Source organism: Peromyscus leucopus, chromosome 2 (assembly GCF_004664715.2).
Source record: "Peromyscus leucopus breed LL Stock chromosome 2, UCI_PerLeu_2.1, whole genome shotgun sequence".
Taxonomy (NCBI): Eukaryota; Metazoa; Chordata; class Mammalia; order Rodentia; family Cricetidae; genus Peromyscus; species Peromyscus leucopus.
The window spans coordinates 129,378,399-129,400,951 of NC_051064.1; the positions used below are offsets into that span (position 1 = coordinate 129,378,399).

The 22,553-nt window shown below is 52.6% G+C and overlaps 1 protein-coding gene across 7 annotated transcripts in view; it reads left to right on the forward strand.

The window, feature by feature from the left end:
- Window positions 1–22,553, forward strand: part of Phc2 (polyhomeotic homolog 2) — a 108,924-nt gene that overhangs the window by 44,889 nt on the left and 41,482 nt on the right. For 4 of the 7 annotated variants that reach the window (XM_028855848.2, XM_028855849.2, XM_037202947.1 and 1 more), the window contains exons 2-7: window positions 12,382–12,618; window positions 15,541–15,702; window positions 16,591–16,668; window positions 17,062–17,229; window positions 18,738–18,824; window positions 19,918–20,230. In XM_028855848.2, the coding sequence (XP_028711681.1) occupies window positions 12,436–12,618; window positions 15,541–15,702; window positions 16,591–16,668; window positions 17,062–17,229; window positions 18,738–18,824; window positions 19,918–20,230 (991 nt within the window). In that variant the 5' untranslated portion in view covers window positions 12,382–12,435. The remainder of the gene's footprint in view (window positions 1–12,381; window positions 12,619–15,540; window positions 15,703–16,590; window positions 16,669–17,061; window positions 17,230–18,737; window positions 18,825–19,917; window positions 20,231–22,553) is intronic. The other 3 variants (XM_028855851.2, XM_037202948.1, XM_028855850.2) reach the window with 1 other exon arrangement.

Sequence of the window (22,553 nt, forward strand, 5' to 3'; positions counted from 1 at the left end):
TGTGGAGTTAGAAGCATAAGTGACTAGCTTCCAATCTCTCTTTTCTCAGCGCACATATATATTCATGAGAGCATTGTGACACTGTGTATGAGCACATGCATATGTGTGTGTATGCTCACACACACTTTCAGTTTTACCTGGGACTGGAGGGATTGGGGGCAGGGTTGTTCATTTATTCTCTCTTTCTCTTTCTCTGTCTCTCTTCTTTTCTCTCCTTTATAAGAAAATGCCTAAAGCGGTGATGTGGTGGCGCACGCCTTTAATCCCAACACTCGGGAGGCAAAGACAGATGGATCTCTGTGAGTTTCAGGACACAAGACCGTTACACAGAAAACCCTGTCTTGGAGAGAAGAGAGAGAGGAGAGGGAGAGAAGGAAAGAAAAGAAGAGAGAGAGAGAGAGAGAGAAACACCTAGGCTTTGAGGATGGAGTCTTGGAGAGTCTGGTTGAAATCTGATGTCCAAGCCAGCCCTGAGAGTTTGCAGTCGCTCCCAAGGACCAGATGCCTTGTCTGGGTCCTCTCTTTGCCGCACTCGAGGCTCCGCTGCACAGATCCCCACTGGGGCTGTTCTGGAATGAGCTCTTAGTAGCTGGCTCATCTTAGGCTAGTGCCATCTCTCCGTCTCTAACCACTGCTCTACAGCAATGCTGAGGAGCTGAGGCAGGCAAAGGACACCAAGTGCCTATTGCGTGCTGCGCCTGGAGCTCTGTGTTTGGTTTGCCTTTCCTTCTGATTTTCCCAGTAACTCTTAGTAGTCGAAGTTATTAACATCACTTTACAGATAAGGAAGCAGCCAGTAGAGAGAGCGGTTAGGTGACCTGTCCAGGGTGTCCCTGCTGGGACGGCGGCAGGAGTCCAACAGCCTTTTCTGACTAAGCAGCTCCTCCTCTTCCTTATGTGGCATAGTGCCCCTCTGACGCGACACCCAGTGTGTGGGGACATTTGAGGAAGACAGGCTGCCTCTGTCCCTTCTCTCCAGAGCACTGCTGGGCGGTCATTCACTTTATATTGCTTTTGAGTTCAGTTACTGCGAGGGTCATGTGAACGATCCTGTGACCAGCTTTACCTGTATTATGTAAGGATGCTTAGGAACAGAAAGAGCCCACAGATACAAACTAGACACTCCCCCGTTGTTTCTCCAAGTGTGTCTGGGGGTAGGGGGTACAGCACCCCAGAGAGATGGCGTTGGCAGGTTTGCCCTGGCTGACCTCGCTGGGGTGACCCCCCCCCCCAGACTGCTGCTGCTGGACAGAAGTCCGGAGGAGCCAAGTTCCTAAGCACTGACTGGCCTATCCTGGAATAAGTGCAGGAGCTTGTGAGTCTGTATGTGAACTTGGTTCAAATCCCACAGCTGCCGTTTGCTGGCTCTGTGGCCTCTGGGAAAAGTGAAGAGATGGACCCTTCTGCTGGGAGCCATGAGGACTGAATGGGAACGTGCGTGTCTAAGCTCCTGTCTCTAAGCAAGCGGCAAGAGCTGTTCCCCTCACTGCCAGCCCCAGAACACTGGCCTTCCACCCAGGAGAAATACCTTGCACGCTGCATGCATGACTTCAGAGGGGCCCATTTATCCCAGCAGCCTGTCCGTTCAGAGTGTCTGTTTACAGCCCTGACATCTCCTCTAGCAGATAAGGACTCAAGCTTTGCTCTCTAGATCTGAGCGCACCCATGTCACAGAGCAGGGTGCTCCAGCATAGTCCCTGATGTTTGCCCTCCTAGAGTCAGCAAACTTGTCAGCCCCCAAGGGCTACGAAACCTCAGGTGACAGTACATGCCACTGGAGACGGAGTCATGGTCCAGGGGGTGGGTATGACAGGAAGAGAAGGGAGGGCTGCTCAAAAATGTGCACACTAATGTGCGGGTCCTGGAACTGTTGTCCTGAGAGCCCGGAAATGGCCTGCTCCCCACAATCCTTCTCCCACTTAGGCTTGTAGGAAGGCAGCAGAGGCAGACTAGCCTGCCCAGGCTACCCTACACCAGCTCAAGGCCAAGTTGGAATCGCAGATCATGCAAGTTCTAGAAATGCCAGGGGTATGTGTGTGAGTGTGTGTGTGTGGGTATGTGTGTGTGTATACATGTGTGTATGTTGTGTGCATGTGTGTGTGCATACATGTGTGCCCATGTGTGCATATGTACATGTATGTGTATGTGCACATGTGTGTACATACATCATAAGGAGATTCAATATGGAAAGATTCTTAGAGTGGTATTTTATAGCTTCAGCTACTAAGATTTCTATGTTCAAGTCCCAAAAATGTATAACTTGAATAAGATACTTAAAAAGAAATAACTGAGATCATAGCATAAAGAATTTCCTCTAGGGGGCTAGAGAGATGGTTCAGCAGTTAAGAACACTGGTTGCTCTTCCAGAGGAAGATTCCCAGCATCCACATGGTGGCCAACAACTGTCCAATTAGGAATCTGGCCCTCTTCTGGCCTCTGTGGGCACCAGGCACTCAAATGGTGCACAGACAATATGTAGGCAAAACACTCATACTCATAAATAAAAAACACAAAACAAACAAACAAGAAAACTTGACTCTAGCCAGACATGGTGGTGTGCAGATCTGTAAGTATTGCCACTCCAGGACTGGCTCAGGATAGTTGTAAGCTCGAAGCCTCCCTGAGCTAGAGTGAGCGCAAAGCCAGCTAGCTTGAGGAGATGATCTCAAAAAGCAAGCTGGGGACGGAGCTCAGGGTCTAGCACCGGCCTGGCACGTGCAAGGCTCGGGACTTAATACCCAGTTGTACTGGGTACTTTACTGCCCTCAAAACTTTATACTCTTGTGGGTGTGATGGTGCATGCCTTTGAGCTGAGGCAGGTGGATCAGTCTCTGAGTTCAAGGCCATCCTGATCTAAACAGCAAGTTCCAAGCCTACTGGGCTACATAGTGAGACCCTGTCTCAAAAAATGTGTACTCTTGCCCGGTGGTGGTGGTGGCGCACACACTCAGAAAGTAGAAGCATGTGGATCTCTGTGAGTTCAAGGCCAGCCTGGTCTACAGAGTGAGTTCTAGGAAAGGCTCCAAAGCTACACAGAGAAACCTTGTCTCAAAAAGAAGTGTACTCTTTAAAACAAGCATGAAGTCTATGCTACTACCCTGTCCATTTTGCAAAATCAGAAAATAAGGCAGAAAGAGGGCGCTTTGGCCAGGGTGCATTTACATGCACTGTGCCTGTTTGTGCTCATTTTCACTGTCTCGACTCTCCCTATTTCTGAACTCATAACATACTGAATTTGTGTAGTTTTTGTCTAAAAAGTATTTCCTGGGTCTGTGCATTTTGGCTCATTTTGGCAGTGTGTGTGAGGTAGGATGTTGTCTCTGCCTGTGCGATGCTTCAAGCTCAGCTAACAGATGGTGTGGCTGGGGCTCAAGCCCAGGCTGTCAGACAGGCTCTCCTGTGTGTGCCTCTCACAGTGACTGGGTCTCCACAACCATCACTTCAACAACTCTTTCCTGTTTCTCTTCTTACTCCTTTCCCAAGTTTACATGCAATGGCCCTGTTCATCGCGTCTGAATCAGAACCAACAATTTTGAGTAAATGTGTCCATGTTGACTCAGAGTTGCAAAGGTGTCAAGATCACAGAACAATGACAAGGGCACTTTGGTGTCTCACCTGGATGAGAGCTCTCATCAAGAGTAAGATGTGTCGGGGCTGCTCTTCCAGAGGAGCCAGGTTCAGTTCCCAGCACCCACATGGCAGCTCACAACTGTCTGTAACTCCTGTGCCAGGGGATCCAACACCCTCACACAGACATAGATGCAGGCAGAACACCAATGCACATAAAATACAAATAAATACATTTTTAAAAAGAGAGTAAGATGTATCAGCAGGACTTCAGGCCTGTTTCGTTTTCCCTCAGCAAGCATCCATGTTGCCAGCCAGCCATAGTGTAAATGGTAATTTCAGTATAAATGGAAATACCAGTCTCTGCTTGCTGGGAAAACCAGCTGGCCTGAAGGCAAATCGAAGATGATGGAGGACTAGTGAGATGCTCAACAGATAAAGGCACATGCCATCAAACCTGATGACCCGAGTTCAGTCCCCAAGACCCACAGTGTGCAGGTGAGCACAAACACACTAAATACATGTGACAGGGTTGGATGGAGACAAACCAAGGCTGGGCTCTAGGAAGAACAGACATTGTGTCTGGCTGGCACGGAGAGGCAGATTTGGACCAGGGAGGTGGGCATCGGGAGTGGCCTCAGTGGAGGGTAGTGGGAAATAGAGTGCTGGACCCTGCACCATGTGGGCACACGAGATGCCTCGGGAAGATCTCTGATGGCAGCCAGCCCTGTCCCCTTTCTTTACACAGGTGCTTTTTGATTTTCCTCAGGGTACACGCTGTGTGTTAAGTCTGCCTCCTCTCATTCTGTAACCCTTAGCCCTCTTTGAGGAACTTCATGTGGACCACCTTGTGCACACAGCCGTCCCTTCTTCCTCTCTTAGAGGTCTGAGAGTGGCTTCTTACAGTGGTCTTCAGACTTCCGGTGCCTCGGAAACCCTACGTGGATGGTGAGGACACAGGTCGCTGAACCCCAGTCTTGGAATTTCTGCTTCTCCAGGTCTGAAGTGAGGCCTGGAAGCTGACTTTTTTGGAGAGCTTGCCCAAGGCTGCATTTTGAGAGCCCCAGACGTGAAGCACACAGAGCCTTTAGATTGACAAGACTGTGGTTTGTGTCTTTGCAACTTCCACAGGCTTCCTTCGCCCGAGTCTGGTCATCAGGGTTAAAGTAGGCAGTATACATTAGCACTTTCCAGGACTGCCATGACCAGCAAGGGGTCTGAAAGGGGAGAACTGTGTCCTCTCCTCTCTGGGGACTGGGGGTCTGAGATGGCGTGGTCGTGAGCGCTGCTCCTCTGAGTCCTTCTGACCTGTCCCTGGTTTCCTGTGTGGCTTCCAGTAATGTACTCCGGTCTTGCCTCTTTTCACCACTCATGTCAACTAAAGGCCTGAGGGAGCCTGCCCCGCCTCAGAGCGGCGAGACCGGAGCTGCCTGAGCCAAGACAAACCCACCCTCTCCCCTCAGTCTCCAGCCTGGCCCGCTGGGGCCATAGCCAAGTATGTCTACAAATAAGATCAGATCTGGCTCTTTCTTCTTCTTCTCCATGTTCCTCAACAAATCAGCACCAGGTTGGAGTACAAATGCCTGACAGAATTTGCTTTTGTAAGGTACCAAGAAATGGTCAGACCTCATTCGGAAGACTGATTATATGAACTTATGCTGTTGTGTTTTCCTATGAAATCGTTGTTTGGATTTCTAGAATGGTGGTCTACTCCAGCTGAGCTTTCTTTACATCTGAATTTACTTGTTTTATTTTTGTTCATACCCATCCCCTGTATGTGCTCATGTATGTATGTGTGTTTGGGTGTGTGTGTATGGGCACATGCATGCATGTAGAGTCCAGATGTCCATGTCAGGGGTCTTCCTCAATTGCTTTTCCACTTTGTTTTTTAAGACAGGGTCTCTCACTGAACCTAAAACTTGCTCATTTGATTAGACTAGGTGGCCAGTAAGCCCGGGGATCCTGCTGTCTCTGTACCCCACCACCCATCTCTGGGGCGCCCAGTGCGTACTGATACGTCCACTTCTTAGGTCCTGGGGATCAGCTTCTGGTCTTTACGTTCATCCGGTGAGCCATCTCCTCCGTCCTCTTCACCTCACTTTCTGAGACCCAGGGCAGGTGGCCGAGGCCTGGGGATCAGGAGGGAGTCCTGAGGTTGGAGCTGTGCCCAGGCACACCGCTGCTGGAGCTCTGCACAGGGCGAGGGTGCAGATGTTCATGCTGCAATGTCAACGTGGAGGTGGAAGGAGGTCTTCCCTAGTTGCCCCAGTCTAGAGAGCTGAAATCTTAATGTCTCTCTCTCAGGGAGAGAGGCGCCCAAGATGAACCCTTCATGCTGCCTTTTCAGACTCAACGCACAAGCCAACGTGCTGACACCAGGAGCAGCCATTATGGGCTCACCAGACCGCTCACTTCCTGTCAAGCTCTAATTCCATTAGAAAGCCTCACCCCACTGGACCCAGGGGCTCTTCAGGTTTGAAGAGCTCTGTTTTCAGCATCCTTCCCCTCTGCTTCTCTGGGATGCTATCACAGCCACAGTCCACAGCAAATGGATTTCCCTGACCCTGGGGACAAAGGCCTAGTGTTTCCTAGACTTGGCGGTTCCTGAAAGGGCAGAACCATCAGCATCTCCAGCTGCTGGGTCTCAGCCCCGTGGGCGGCCAAGACCTGTAATAAGATCGCTACCCGAGCCAGTTCCAGTCAGCACATCATTCAAAGTGATCCCTTGCGGTTGGGGGGGGGGGTGGATTGACTGAAATGGGAATTGCAGCCTTTGGGGCTCTGGCTCACACAGAACCACACAGTGAGTTGGAACTAGAGAAAAACAGATTTCTAGTTCTGGCTGTCAGCCATCAGTGAGCCTGGCTGCGGTTCCCAGTGGGAGTCCACGAGGGTGGGTGGCCTCAGGAAATAAGGCAGTCGCTGGGAGGAAGAAAAGGGGATGAGAGTAGGAAGTAAAAGGATACCGAGTAGGAGTGAATAAATGTTAAAGCATGGATGCTGTGAAATTTGCGGATTCAGATTTCTCATGCGGCGGTTGGGCGGGCCTTCACGAGAGTCCACAGACAGACATGTCAGCACCTTGGCTAACACTCCGGGAAGCCTCCCGCTCTTCCCGCCTGCCCAGAGCGTCGAAGCAGAAAGGAGATGTGAGTGGGGAGATATGACAGCATTGTCCCACAGACTGCAGAAGTTGGAAAGCTGCTGTGGTCCTCCACACTTGATGAATTCTTTTCCAAATTCCAGATCCAAATTGTATGAGGAGACCAGATAGCTCGCTTCTGGTTTCCCGTCAGGGTGAGCTCCTGCCCTCTGGCTGGGTAGGTCCAGTTACCATGGCTGGCTGGGGATGCCTCCCCAGGTCCTGAAGCCATGTCACCTTGAGTAGGTCACTCTAGTCCTCAGAAACCAGGCCTCGGTTTTTGCTGAGGAAAGCCAGGGAATCTGGGTGCTCTCTGACGTCTTGGACTGGTTGATGTAGCAACTCTGTTACTTTTCTCTCAGATGTCCTGACGTGGACCTCCCGGTGTCACTGAGGTGACCTGGGTCAGATCCACCTGGAGTTGCAGGGCACTCACTGTTTTGACACCACACCTGCTTTCAGAATGCCAGTTTTGTGATGACCATAGATAAATTAGATATCCCCTCCCCATTTGTGTGTGGCTGTGTCTGAGAGAGAATCTTACTCTGTAGTCCGAGCTAACGTGAAACTCACCCTTTAACACAGACTAGCCGCAGACTCGGAGCAGACCTCGTCGTGCCTTAGCCTCCTGAGTGCGGGGATTCCAAGTGCGTGTCACCACGCCTGGCTTAAGTACCTTCCTTACTGACAAAACTGGGGTATTCCTAACTACCCCGTACGGTGGCCGTGAGTACCCTGAAGCATACACTGCAGAGGCGAAGAGGCAGTGGTGTTCAGTCATCCAGGGAGAGCATAGGTGCCGTTGGTAGAAGGAAGACGTATGGCTGCATATGACGTAAGACCCCCAAGCAAGTGACTTCCCTGCCGTAGTGTGGTGTGAGTGTGAGGCAGGCAAGCACCAAGTGTGCGAGCAGCCCTCCAGCTGGATGGCTGAAGAGAAATTTAGGTTGAAAATGAAGGGGGAGGAGGACTTAGAGGAAGCCACATTCCGTGCCGTCCCCCAGGACTCGCACCGTGCTGCTGGTCTGGATAGTAGGCTAATAAAACCCGGAAGGAAGGCATTTGGGGACAGGAACAGGATAAGCAGCCACCAAGGTAAGCCCAGAGCTGAAAAGTCGTGTCCAAGGCTTTCCAGGTCAGTCACGATAATCCTGAGCCCAGTGTGGGGTTGCAGCTTGATGGGAAGTCAAGTGAGGAGGAGGTGGGATCAGACGCGGGGGCTTGGCACACACCAGGTAGCGCAGAGGGGAACACCGTGAGCCCTAGAAACACGGTGGCAATTCCACAGATGGCGCAGGAACATCTGGATATCGCATGTCCTTCCCTCCACAGAGGTGTCCCGTGATTCAGTTACTTACACACTAGAGAATTAGAGCATTGTTCACAGTGGCCATTGTCAATGGTGGAAACGACCCCAGTGACCACCCCCAAAGAGGAATACAGTTGCGGCACATGCTACAATGTGAATGAACCTTCAAAACCTTGTGAAAAGGACCGATGGTGTGTGGTTCCACTCGTCTAAGGTATCGGAATAGGCAGATTTGTAGAAGCAGATCTGAGGCCCCCAGGGTCTACGCAGCTGGACAGTGGGGAATAAGTTGTTGCTTAACAGTTACAGAAGTAGATGGTGACGGTGGCTACATGTTGTGAGTGTGGTCAGGGCCTCTGCACACGTTGGAAGGCAGTGCTCAGAGCAGCCTGGCCTCCCTTTCCCTGTCCTGTGCATGAGTGGTCAGCAGAGACCAAGGAGAGCTAGCAGCCTGGGAAGACAGCTGTACCTACTAAAGCAGGAGCGAGGACCGAGGGAGCCAGAGAGACAGGGCAGCACCAGCGAGCATGCGCCGTCTAGGGAGTAAGCGAGTGTGTGTGAATGGGAGAAGTGTGTTTGATCCTGAGAGGGGAGAGGAGGTTAAGCAGTAACGGGTGCCTTCCCAGAGAACCAGAGGGAGGTCAGTCAGGGGGCAGAGGGGCTGGAGAAAGCGTGGAGATCAAGATTAGCGGGGAGGGCCCATTAGTGGGCTGAGAGCGGGGCAGTTGTCATCCACAGGGGAAAAGCAGGGATGAGGGAGCATGCTTTTTCCAGAGATCACAGGGAGGAGCAGGCAGAGGACACAGGGGGCAGGGGGCAGCCACAGAAACGTGGTAAGGAGGCGAGTGTGAGCACAGATGTAACCGAGGGTAGAGAGCAAAGCCAAGTGAGACAGGAGCCGGAGGTGAGAACCTACAAGCAAGGCAAACCGAGAAGGTATGGGCGCTGGCCAGCAGTGGAAGGAGACAGCTGTGTCCCTGGTAACTCAGGGAAGAGTTGGTCTGGCAGGGGAGCTGGGCTGTTCTTGCTGGCAGCATTTCCACAGAGGAACGCCGCTGGCCTTTGTCAACAAGGCTTGAGTACACACTCCACAGTACCTGCTCAACCAAAAGCAAAGGCTAGAAGCTAAACCAGGTCACCCAGAACCTGGACATCCTCTCCTCCTCAGTGGCTGCCTGTTTCCCATTTGACTTCTTCCAAATGCTTCAGCTGAGATGTCTCAAGAGTAGGAGCTGCATCTCAGTTTTGGTCAACGTTTAGGGAAAGAGAAAAGAGGACCCTGCTGGGCAGCCCGTGTTTAGAGCGATCTGCCATTTACTGGTTTAAGATCACAGCAGCGGCCTGGGGAGATGAGGGAGGTGGGGAGATGAGATGGTTCAGCAGGTGAGGCATGATGACCTGAACTCAGATCTTCAGGACCGGAAAAAAAAACTGTCTGTAACTTGGCCTGTGGGAGTGGGAGACAGGGAATTCCTGAGCAATCTGGCTAGCCAAACTAGCAAAAACAGTGAGAGCCCTTGCCTCAATATGTAAGGTGAAGAGAGATAAGGAAGGTACCCAACATCACCCTCAGGCCTCCACACTGGAACATGAACATGCATTTCGGCCCACCACACACATGCATTAATTAATTTTTAAAAATGTAAGTTACAGTTGACAGCTAGTTTTTCAGTTTCCACAAGGCCAGGAACGCTGATTTGCATGCTTTGCGTCAGCCTGGACTCCCGTTCTTGGAACACAGAGAGGGTAGATCTCTACAGAGCCAGGCACAGGAACTACACTGACTTAGCTATACCATTGACCCTTGCAGCTCCCTCATCATCCTCCACAAGCATTCCTAACGAGTGAGTCGTCATTGTGAGGCCTGGCTGCAGGGCAGGGCAGGGCAGAGGAAGGAATTCATGGGCAAGGGCCCCTCGGCAGTAAAAACAGACAAGCCTCGGGAAGAATCTGCTCGGTGACCCAGGTCACAGGCACAGTTTGCAGACAGGTACTTGGTCTTGGAAGACAGAACACCCACTTGCTATCTGGGGGTGGCTTTGGCTTCCCAACCCCCAACATTCCTGCCTTTTGACCTTCATATATACTGAAGGAGGGGGTTATCCATGTATGTGGGGTCCAGAGGTTGACATCAGGTGTCAATTACTCTATCTACCTTATGTACAGAGGCTGGTCTCTCACTGTACCCAGAGCTCAGATTTACCTAGTCTAGCTATCCAACTTGCTTTAGGGGTCTCCTGTCTCAGCCTCCCAACTCCAGGGTCACAGGCAGCCTGTCACACCCATCTGGCATTTATGTGGGTGCTGGATCCAAACTCTGATCTTCATGCTTGTCCGGCGAGCACTTAACCACTGAGCAATCTCTCCAGCTGTCTCCCCAGAGAAGGTTTTTGGGGTTTGTTTGGTTTGGTTTTTGCCCATGGTGAAACCACTCAGTCTGAAGAAGGTGACATGAGGAATGTCAACGTCAGACTGAGAGAAGACATTAACATCTGTTTGGATCCTTTACACAAATCAGTGTTTTCATTCATATGAAAAATCCTATTCTCTTTAAGTAATTTGGTGTCATCTACAAGGAGACAGTTGAATGTCTATGGTGGGTGATACACAAACAAGGTGTGTGTGTGTGTGTGTGTGTGTGTGTGTGTGTGTGTGTGTGTGTGTGTAAGGAAAGAACGGAAGGAAAGGGATTGGGAAGAGCATGAAAAATTAAAAGAAGAACTCGAACGCATATCTGATGTGCCTTTCCCACCATGCTTTACTTCTTTCTCAGGCTCTCTCCATCCAGGCACTGGGCCTGTGCGTGTGTGGGGAGAGCACACGTCTGGACACCGAATGGCCTCAATGGCATCTGACAGAGTGTCTAGTGCTCCCTCTTGGCTAGGACAACAGATTCCTAGAGTCTCCACCACTAACATCTTAAGAGAAACATAATCTGTTGGAGCCAGACAGTGGGAACCAGAAGGGGGACAGTATTAACAAACCGCCTCTGCCCCCAGCAGCAGCCAGGGGACACTTTTTTTGTTTTTTTGAGACAGGGTTTCTCTGTATAGCTTTGCTCCTTTTCTGGAATTCACTCTGTAGTCTAGGCTGGCCTTGAACTCACAGATCCGCCTGGCTCTGCCTCCCAAGTGCTGGGATTAAAGGCATGTGCCACCACCACCCTGCTTAGGGGACACTCAGTAGGTGACAGACAGCTCGCTGGGCACTTTGCATGGCATTTTACTTTGTGTTTCGTGGATTAACATTAACATTTGACAGGTTAAGAAACAGGCAGACAAGTGTACTGAGTATGTCCCCAGCTATAAAGTGGCCAAACCAAGCCTGAGACCGTAGTCCTTCACATCTTCAAACGCAGGGCTTTTTAGTCAGCTGTTCCAGGTGCACCTGCTCCACTTGGAGGCCCCAGAGCACTCTAGGGACACGAAGCAGAGACTGCGAAAACTGAGCTCTTTGGCCTGTGAAAAGACAAAGCAAAGGGACTATTTCCATTATTTCCTCGCCTCTTGTCCTGCTCCTCTCTCTCTCTGTTCTCTAGAGAGTTTTAAGCCTGTTTTCTTCATGACCTGGCCTATGCATATCTGGTGTAAGTTCTGGTATTCAGTTTATCCATCCCAAAGACAAAGAGGTTGGTGGGATGTAGGGTGGTCCCTGCCAGGAAGAACACACCAGAACTCCTCCTCCATTACTAGCTTCATCTCTTCTGGCAGAAGACACATACCTGGGCTTTAGACCCACCACACCCGATTTCAAAACCCCCTAAAGGACCCAACCTGGCTCTGTTCTTCTGGGGGCCAATGTGACTCAAAGGCTCAGTTCAGAGCTGGACATGGGGCTGCATGCCCATAATCCCAGCATTGAGATGGCGGAGACAGGAGGATTGCAAGTTTGAGGCCAGCAGGGGGCTACATAGCGAGATCCTGTCTCTAAAAGCCAAATCAAAATAAAACAAAACCCCTGAGTTCCTAAGTGGCCCCATGGCAGCCTGCTTGGAAAGCTGGTGCGTGTCTGTCCAGTCTCACCTGCTAATCCTCAGGAGAACAGTTCTCAGACTGCCTGCCCAGATGTTTAAGTCCCTTACAAAACTGCATGTAACCTGTGTACATCCCGTCATGTATTTTCAGTAAGCTCTAGATGTCTTCTACAACCTACCAAGATAGAAGTTCTGAGTAGGTTGTACTGTGTTATTTGGGGACTAACAAGAAAAGGATCCGTATGTTTCATGTAGACACAGTTTTTGCCAAGTGTTTTCCATCCTAGGTGACTGAATTCACAGATTCGGAAGCCGGGACACAGAGGGCCAAACGCTTGTGCGTGTGTGACAGACATTTGCTGACTCCCATCCCTTCCCCTTCCTCCCTAGCATCCCCCTGCTCTTCTGCTGCCTGAGCGCCCCGACTGTGTCACCTCGTAGGCCATGGAGAATGAGCTGCCAGTCCCCCACACATCCAGCCGTGCCGGCGTCACCAGCAACACCAGTGGCACCAGCAGCAGCAGTGGCTGCAGCATTAGCAGCAGCAGCGGTGGTGGTGGCGGCGGCCGGCCCACGGCACCCCAGATTTCTGTGTACAGTGGTATTCCTGACCGACAGACTGTGCAGGTAAAATCCTAATTAGCCCGGGGTTATATCCCTTCGTTGACAAGGCTGCCCACAGGAGAGCTGGCATGATCTGGTGGGGTAGCCGGGCAGAAAGGAGTGGGTCAGTGGGTACATGCTTGTGCATGACTGAACGAGGGGAAGTGATGTCAGATGGGTCCAACACAGGAAGCTGAGAGAGAGAACTTAGACCAGAAAAGCCCGTCTCCCCTGAGGGATGGTGAGGATGTTGTCTGTGGAGACCAGATGTGTCAAAGCAGAAAGGGCAGACAAGGGAAACCAGCAACATGACTGGGAGCCTCTCACTCCCAAGCCAGACTGCTCCTCCAAGTGGTCATTGCCACTTAAAGAACAAACCTGGGACGGGACAGTGCCGCAGTGAAGTGCCTGCCATGCGAGCATGAAGACCTGAGCTTGGATCCCCAGAGCCCACTTTAAGAGAACTCTGGAGCACCAGAGCGACTGGGGATGGAGACAGGGGAATTCTTGGAGCTCACTGGCCAGCCACCTAGCCTAACCAGTGAGCTCCAGAAGTGAGAGGCCCTGTCTCAGAAGGGGAGAAAATGGTTGAGAATGATCCAGGATGTGACCTGACGTTGACCCCTAGTCTACACACACACACACACACACACCACACCCATGCACGCACACACGCGCGCACACAAACACTACACATACACTACACATACACTCAAACATACACAATGCAGACATACAGAATACACACACACTCAAACATATATCTGCACACACACAATACACACACACTCACATATACACATGCACATACAATACACATATACTCACACACACAATACACACACTCAAACATACACATGCACACACACTCACATATACACATGTACACACAATACACACATACACATTCACATATACACAACACACATACACATGCACATACACACAAATATTTAAGATTTTCAAAGTCAGGTGGCCGCAGACAATTCTTAGTCTCTGAGGCTCTATCACTTTTTCCCTAGTTTGCCAAGTGCTGTATGTGAAACCCTTCAGGGACTAGACACAGTCCCCAAGTGTACCTGTGATCATGTCTGCCACATGTCATGTCACGTACCTGGCACTGTGCTTACTTATCAGTTTTTGTTGTTATTTTGAGACAGGGTCTCACTCTATCCCAGTCTCACCTGGAACTCACTGTTCAGCCCAGGCTGGTCTAGAATTCCTGGTGATCCTCCTGCCTCAGCTTCTCAAAGCTGGGATTACAGGAGCTGAACTACCTGGCTGACCACATATGTCTTCTTCAGTTGTAAGAATGGCCGTTTTTAGGCACAGGTCCACACTTGACAAAGTCTCAGAGGAGGTAATGACCTACCAACGTAACTCCCCAGAAACCTGAGGCAGAGATCATTTGCCATTTGTTGTTATTCACAGTGATATCTGTTTGAGCATCTTTGCAAACAGGGCGGGTTAGAGAAACCTCAACTGAGAAATATTTACTTGAAGTAACTCTGCTGGTTGGGTTTGGATAAACCAGACAAGTAGCCTCATGCTGCATTGGTCTCAGGTTCAGAAGAGAGAGTGGGGGAGAAGCCACAGCAGAAAGTGGGAAGCCTGGGAATTCGGTTGTGGACCAGGCCACACACTCTGGGCTGTCCCCTCTCCCAGTCCTCTGGGCGTCACACTTAATCAAGCTGCATTTCCTGTCCCGCCCCTGTTCCTGCCCAGCCTCTTCCCCTGCCCTTCCTTCAGAGGAGCCTTGGCTCTAGTTTTCCCGCACCTGAGTCAACTGTGTCCCTTCTGCCACTCACAGAAAGAACTCTGGCAAAGGCAGTTGGGGTTTCTGCACTCATGGGTCTCTGCATTCAGCACCCATGCAGAACCACAGGGGTTGCTCCTGACTCCAGTTCAAGCCCCCCTTGCTGAGGAGGGGCCAGAGTTTCAGGCACTGCTGGGGGAAGCAGGCCAGTGAGGGAGGAGGAACAAAATGACTCTGAGGACAGACGATGGGATCAAAAGGACGGTGTTCCTATGTGCAGGGTCTCGGGGTAAAGTGCACTGAAGCGGAGAGGGATCGGAGAAATGCGTGCTTTGGAGCACGGGGTTCTGGGAGACACCAGAGCCCATGGAGGATCTGTCACATCAGCCTGCTAGAGCAGAACCCACAAATCCAAGCCCAGAGCCCTGGAGCCACTTCGGAGAGATCCTCACCAGAGACTGCCAGTCAGCTGCTGGTCGGGGCAACCCTGGGACCAGAGACTGGGGGGGGGGGGGGGAGAGGGAATAGGATCAGTGCAGGGAAAAGGTGGCGACCAAGGGTGGGGGAATGTCTGAGTCTTTTTAGTCCTGGGGCTGAGCAAGGAACAAAGCCTTTTACAGACTGCTGCTCGGGAGGCAGCACCTACAAAAAAAAAAAAAAAAAACGAGAAAAGGAGCGAAGAGATGAGGGAGACAAGAGTCAAGGCCATGTCTCCTCTGTGGTGTGGGCACGCTCCCAGAGGCCATGAAAACTTTGCCAGGCACTGACAGGATTCTCAGGGAGGCTGAGGGCAGAACCTGGGAGGGGCTCCAGGTTGGTCTTCTCGGCAGGCAGTGGCCTTCCCGTTAGTAATTTCCCCGTTCCCAGTAACCCTTAGGGTCCACCTCTTCTTCCAGCCCCTTCTGCTTGGGATCTTGACTATGAGGCTTCAGAGTAAGGGAGGAGTGTCCACCAAGCCTGGCTGGCTCGGGAGCCTGTATTTCCGAGGAGCGGGCTGAGCAGTGGGGTGCTGGCAGCTAAGGCAGAGCACCCCTGTCAGGCAGGAGCTGGAGACACAGGTGTAAAGCTGAGATGGCTCTGTCCCGCCTGGGGAGTGATGTGGGGCCCTTCCCTGGACAGCTGGGACTGAGAAGGCAGGACACACTGTGTGGCCAGTTGATCCTCCTGTCCCCCGGTCCCACGCTTCTCAGGTGATCCAGCAGGCCCTGCACAGGCAGCCCAGCACGGCGGCGCAGTACCTGCAGCAGATGTATGCTGCCCAGCAGCAGCACCTCATGCTGCAGACGGCGGCCTTGCAGCAGCAGCACCACCTGAGCAGCGCACAGCTCCAGAGCCTGGCGGCGGTGCAGCAGGTGAGTTGAGTGGCGGGCTCGCCCCGGGCTCTTTTGGAATCACGGTTGTAATAGGGGAGTGATCGAGAGGAAACAAGTCGTATCACCTTGCCTCCCCAGTTCCTCTCAGAGTCCCCACAAAGCCCCCAAGAAGCAGGTGCTGTCGTCATGTGTGAGTGGGACATCTAGGGTTCTCACCTGCTGGCCCAGGAAGTGCGGCGGCGTGAGCCCATTCAGGGGCTTACCCAGCAAGCCTGCCTATCTGCTGATGCTCTCTCCTTGTGCTGTGGGAGACAGACGCTCACTGGCGGATCCATCCCTTCACCTGACGCACTGTTTTATGCGCCTTCTGTGTTCGACGTTAATGTCAGGCACAGTGTGCGTGGACCCTGTCTCCTTGGTGCAAGAGAGTGAGCTCTTCGTTTATCTCTGCTGCAAGGAGAATGGGCTGCTGCCAGGCCAGGAGGCTGCCCCTACGTCAGCTGGTCAGGGAGGCTCTCTCTGCTACAGGAACACTGAGGCTGACACTTCAGTCCTAGAGGCATTTGGCCGGAGAAGAGGGACAGGTTGTACATTCCAGTGTGCAAAACTCTCACGTGGTGCCATGGTCCCCATGGATGGCATGGGTGGGGTGGAGGCTTCGGAGAGCTGGAATTGGTTGCTGAGCAGTGGTGATGGCCAACTGTCAGGGTGCCGGTGATCTCAGTGGCTCCTCCAGGTAGATTTGGTTATTTCTGCTCCTGTATGAGAGAAGAGGCCAGGACCATGCTGAAGGCCCACGTGGATGAGGAAAATGGAGTTAGGCCCTAGGGGCTGCTCTCCTGACTGCTGTCCAGAGCACTTCCTGGAAATAAGGGCCCATGAATGACAGATGGAAGGCACTAGTGACCAGAGTTTGTTCTTTTCCAGGCAAGCCTGGTGGCCAACAGACAAGGAAGTACTTCCGGCAGCAATGTGTCCTCACAGGCTCCCGCCCAGTCTCCTTCAGTGAGTAGGGCATGGGAATGGCAGGCAGAGTCCACACCCATAGACCGGCTCCTGCCTAAGATGTTCCCTAGTTCCTGGATCTACTTGAGGGGAATCCCTAGCCATGTGGGGTCACAGCTGGAATCTGTTGCTCTTGTCAGGGGAAAAAAACACATGCTCTCTGTGGCTCTAATAGTAACACCCCATGATCCTCCTAATGCTAGGCTCTGTTGCTAACTCTTGGGTGTGTCCAAGCCAGCTAAGGGGCAGAGTTAGAGGAACCACCCAGAGCCAAGGGCAGGAGTTGGTCCTCAAGGATGCAGCATAGGCCATAGAACAGAAGAGGGAGGCAAGAAATGGAGGGGACACCGTTCACCCCAGGTCTCCCGTTTCCTAATGTGCACGTCTTCCCAGCAGCTCAATCTGGCAGCATCCCCTGCGACAGCCCAGCTCATCAACCGGGCACAGAGTGTCAATTCCGCCACAGCCTCGGGCCTTGCCCAGCAGGCCGTGCTCCTGGGCAACACGTCCTCTCCTGCCCTGACGGCCAGCCAGGCACAGATGTACCTCCGAGCACAGATGGTGAGTCGGCCCAGCCTGGGTGTGCTCCTGTGCCGGGGACACAGTCGGGAAAGGTGGAGGCTGGGAGACAGAGAAGGGAGCAGAGAATGCTGGGAACCAGGAGCACCAGGGAGGGGTCGAAGAAGCCCGAAGACTGAGTGGGAGGCCACAGGCTCAGGAAGGGTCAGGTCCGAGACGGAGCCAGGGAAAGTCACCCCCAGCGTCTCCCTTTCCCCCCCTTCTCAGAACTAAGTAGACAGTGCAGGATGTGTGCCCAGATGACACCTAGAACTCGAAGATGAGGAGAAGAGATGGGCTGGCTCCCATGACAGTCCTCTAGCCGGGGGTCTCTCAGCTTGCCCCATTCTAGTTAGGGCCTGGAGAGTTTATTTGTGCAGAACATCCCAGGGCTGGCGCGGGCATGCCTGGAATTGCTCCTTCGTATTTGCCCCTAAGGGGTCCTTAGATCTGACAACGGCAGACTGAGAAGCAACCACCTAACTGTGGTGGGCTCTAATTGACAAGTCTTAGCTTGTGCCTAAGAGCGAGTTCTCTCTTTCACCCCTGGGCACATCGTTCTGAAGACAGTGCAGGCCAGCCTGCCTTCGCTCTCAGGGCCTGAGCAGCACACTCGGAGTTTTTCCCGTCCGATTCCCACACATTTCTTCCGGGTCCCAAGCTTATCACTGCAGTTACTTTCCCCTCCCAGGCCGTGCCTCAGACAGCATTTGATGGACTTGCATGTCCCCAGCCAACTGGCAGCCACACTTCACCTCACTCAGTGTCCCATCGGGGTCCTGATGCCCATCTGCTGTCCCCTAAGAGCAGAATATACACAGAGGGAATGAGCCAGGAGGCATCACCATTGAGCTGAATGAAGGGAAAGCCGCTCCCCACCCCTCTACCCCACCCCCCACCCCACCACACCCCTGCCACACAGAGGTCAAGGTGCCAGCCAGTGGTGGCTCATCACCAGCCCCTCAAGCAGGAGCAGGAGCAGTCACCACAGAGCCAGGCCTTCTCCTTCCTCCGCTGTTGCTGCTTCTAGACTCCCCTAGAAAGTGGCTACTGCGCATCTCTCATTCGATCCTTTCTGAAAGAGAAGCTTTTCCTGGTGTAGCCCTGGGGTCAGAGGTAGCTTAGACCTGGGAAATGGGTCTGTGACAGTGCCAAGTTCCCTACCCACCAGGGTGTGGAGGAGACAGTGGCTTGAGGCGCCCTGGGAACACTCAGGTCCCTCCCCGTGAGGCCCTCACAGAGGGCTCCTGCACCCCCCCCCCCACACTGTCTGGCTGGTTCGTCCCACCCCAAGCCTTTAAGGTGTTCAGTTTCCCTGGGCTTCCTGCCTTCCCCTGGCTTGTGCCCTGCTTGCCTAGCTGCCTTCACATCTGTTCCCTGACTGAACTGCGCTACCCTGCGGCTGAGCCCACACAGGGCAGGCGCCTCACTTCCTGTGGTTTCAGGCTCAGCCAGGTAACTTGGTGCGGGGAGCTAAAAGCCCAGGCCGTACTGTTCCTTTGTCCCCTCAGCTCATCTTCACGCCCACGGCCACCGTCGCGACCGTACAGCCTGAGCTCAGCACTGGCTCCCCCGCTCGGCCCCCTACCCCAGCCCAGGTGAGGACCCCGGGCTTGTGGGAGGGCAGGGGGTGGGCAGCTCTTAGAGGGGCAGGAGGCGGGTTACAGGTAGCCCTGGGGATGCCGGCAGTGGTGGGGCTTTTCTAGGAAGTAGATTTAAAAAACAACAAACAAACGAAAAACCCTGGACTCACTCCTTCGTTCCTATCCAGCTGGCCTCGGCACCTCTGAATAAATTAGACAGCAGAGGGCAGTGTGCTGAGGCGTTCGGGAGCCAGCTCGGAGGGGTGGGGACGGGGGTAGGAGCACACTGAGAGAAGGAAGAGGACGGGTCCCGGCCTCCTGCCTTCTGCTGCAGCACATGGATGCTATTGTGTGTGAGAAGCCTGCAGGACGCTGAGAACGTACCTCTTACTCCGTCTCCCCACCCCATCTCCAGAATGGGGACCAGACCTCAAGGGTTGGAGAAGCTAGGTGAAGAGTCCTGCACTACCTCACTATGTCCAGCAGAGGGCACCAGGAGCTGGACTGAATAAATTGTCTTGGAAATGCCTGGCTTTAACCTGATTGTGAGGACAAGCCGATCCTTTGCTTGCCTGTCATTTTTGTCCTGTTTTTTTCCATGCCATGCCTCACCTTTGTGGTGTGCAGCCAATTCTGATAGTATCTGGAGAGGGGAAGTAACAGAGGAATGATGCTGGCCTCTGTGCCCCTATCCATCCCAGCTGGGCAGAGTTCAGTTCTGATCACCAGCCATATTTCCTGTGTTCTTTACAAACTCCACCTGCTCCTGGTTCCTCCTTTAGCCCCTAACTGCTCCCCACCCCGTGTGCTTCTCTGTTGCTATCTGTTTTTCAATCTCTCTCTCTCTCCTCTCTCCCTCTCTCCCTCTCTCCTCTCTCTCCCTCTCTCCCTCTCTCCTCTCTCCTTCCCTCCCTCCCTCCTCCCTCCCTCCCTCCCTCCCTCCCTCCCTCTCTCTCTCTCTCTCTCTCTCTCTCTCTCTCTCTCTCTCTCCTGTGCGCCCCTTTTGTGCTGGGCTAGTCCAGGATCCGCCCTAACCCCCTCTTGCTTGTGTGTTGGTATAGTTCCTACTTGCATTCTGTGCACACTCTCACAGGCCCCTCTTTTTCAGGTACAGAACCTGACCCTCCGAACACAGCAGACCCCAGCGGCGGCAGCCTCAGGCCCTACCCCCACCCAGCCTGTCCTGCCCAGCTTGGCCCTGAAACCCACAGCCAGCAGTAGCCAGCCTCTGCCTGCCCCACCACAGGGCAGGACCACGGCTCAGGGGTCCCCTGCAGGTGCCAAGCCTGGTATAGCTGACAGTGTGTCGGAGCCACTCAGGAAAGGAGACTGTGAGAGCAGCATGTCAGGGAACATGGAGGGCCGGCCTGGGCTTGGTCGGACAGTTCCTGCTGTGGCTGCTCACCCCCTCATAGCACCAGGTAAGGCCCCAGGAGGATGAAATCCGGGTTGTGGATCAAGAGGACCTTCCAGACCTTCCTTCTGTGTGTGCATTAGGACACCAGCCTCCCCCTGTCCTCTCCCAATCCCGGGGCGTTTGCCAACTCCAGGCTCCGTGTCATGCTTAGTCTGACTTTAAGGAAGGGAGCCACATCACTGAAGATAAGCCAGTCCTTCTCAGCGGCACATCTCAGCCCTGACTGGATGGGTTGGGGGTTGGGCTATTGAAATTCCCAAAGTTAGTGAAAGGGACATGGCTGGCCAGAGCTTGTGAGAGCCACATGGGCAGAGGGGAGACAGGAAGCTGACTTTCTCATCCTTCAGTGAACCTCAGCTAACTAATGTGTGCCAGGCACGCCCTCTTTCCCGAGTGTGCCGAGGCCAGGGAGGTCACGGAGGGTGGCATTGTGACCAGTTCTGTGTCTGAGCTCTGAGAGTGGAGGGACCACCTTGCTTGGAGAGGGGAGCTGGAAAAACTTGCCAGGGATCCCCACACTTGAGAGTAAATCTAGAAGACTGAAAAACAAATGAGCTAATTGTTTGTGGGGCACACTCTGCAAATGGGAATGAAACAGTGTTCTCAGGCTAGCCTTCTTCCCTGACCACTGAACCTCCCAGCACTGGCTGTAACAGCCAGTCTTTAATGAGAAGATCTGCCAAGAGCCTGGAAGCAGACTTCCCAGTCTAAGAAACAAGAGCAAACTATTCGACCACAGGAATACAGACAGCAGGGACCGTACTGTCTGGATTAAAGACGGTCCCTCTGGCCCACTCCTTGAGGAAGCCACTGTCCCTCATTCTTACCCACACCACTTAGAATCCAATAGAAGCCACGTGGTCTTTGAGTTTTTCATGAGAATATGTCACCAAGTTAAAACCAAGAGGGTCAGGACCGGGACGTCACTTGGTGGTACTTACCTAGAATATGTGAGGAGGCCCCCCCTGGCTTTGACCCCCACTGTCACCAAAGAGGAAAAACCATTAGGTCCAAGTATGCTTTCTTATGTAAGAGAGCATATAGTTAAAAAGAGGAGCCAGATAGATACACAGGCAGATCCATTCAGGTTTTTAATCCACTGTAGGTGCGGCAGTCACAGATGGCCACTCACTGCCATGTGGGATGGGTCTGAGGTGCTCTCTCTCAGGCGAGGCAGCACCTGGGTTTTTTTATGTAGCCCAGGCTAGCCTGGAACATTCTGTCTTCCTGTGTCAGCCTCATGAGTACTGGGTTACAGGTATGTGCCAGCACACGCCGCTGGCACCTGAGTGCCAACGCATGAATTGCAGTAACCCAGCAGACCAAGCAGGGATGAGCATCCCAGGCAGGCAGAAGGAAGCATGGGCCAAGCCCAGGACTGTGAGTCATTTCTTCACCTTTTGGAAACTTCAGAAATCCCCAGGACAAAGAACAGGTTAACTGCTTTGCCCAGATCCTGGCTGAGCTGAGGAGGGTACCCCCTGCAGAGGCCCACAGGTTCCCAGGCTCCCTCCGGCCTGGCACTGCTTTTTCCCAGACTGCCCCAGCCTTATTCTTTGATGAAAAAAGAGAGATTCTGGAGGGCCAGACCAGGGGGAGCCACATGTGCTGAGAATATTTGGATAGAACCAGGGCCCAAAGCTCCTCCTGAAAGGATTAAAAAAAAGAAAGGCAGGTGGGTACCTTTCGGTGGGCCCTGCCAACGTGTGCCACTAAACAAACATGCCTCGCACAACAGAGTTAATGCAAAGGGTTATGGGGGACAGGGGGGGCAAAAGTCCTCGTCAAAGTAAGGATGTGAGAAAGGCAGGCAGACAGACTGACAAACAGATCAGGGAAGAGGCAAGAGACAAGAAAGGCAAGAGAGAGCAAGCTGTGCCTGGGAGATGCTTTTAAGAGGTGCACCTGTCACACAGCCTCGGCAGCTGAGGCAGGCTGCTCCTGTGGAGGAACAGATGCCTGCTCCTCTTCTTTTGAACTTCAACTCTAGTTTAAATTTCTTTTTAATTTTTTATTGAAAATTTTTTATACAGTACATTGATCACCTTTTCCCCTCCCCCACTTCCTCTCAGATCCTCCCCCAACCCACTCAGCTTCTCTCTCCCTTCTTAAACAAAAACACAAGCAAACAAAACCAAACAAGAAACAAGAAACACACATCAAAAACAACTCAAAATATACAAGCCAAAGACCAATAAGACAAAATAATGCCCAAACAAAGCAAAATGAGATAAAAATTCTACAAAAATACCATTGACTTTGTTTTGTGTTGGCCAACTACCCTTGGGCATGGGACCTCTCCTAAACGTGGTTAGTATACCCAGTGA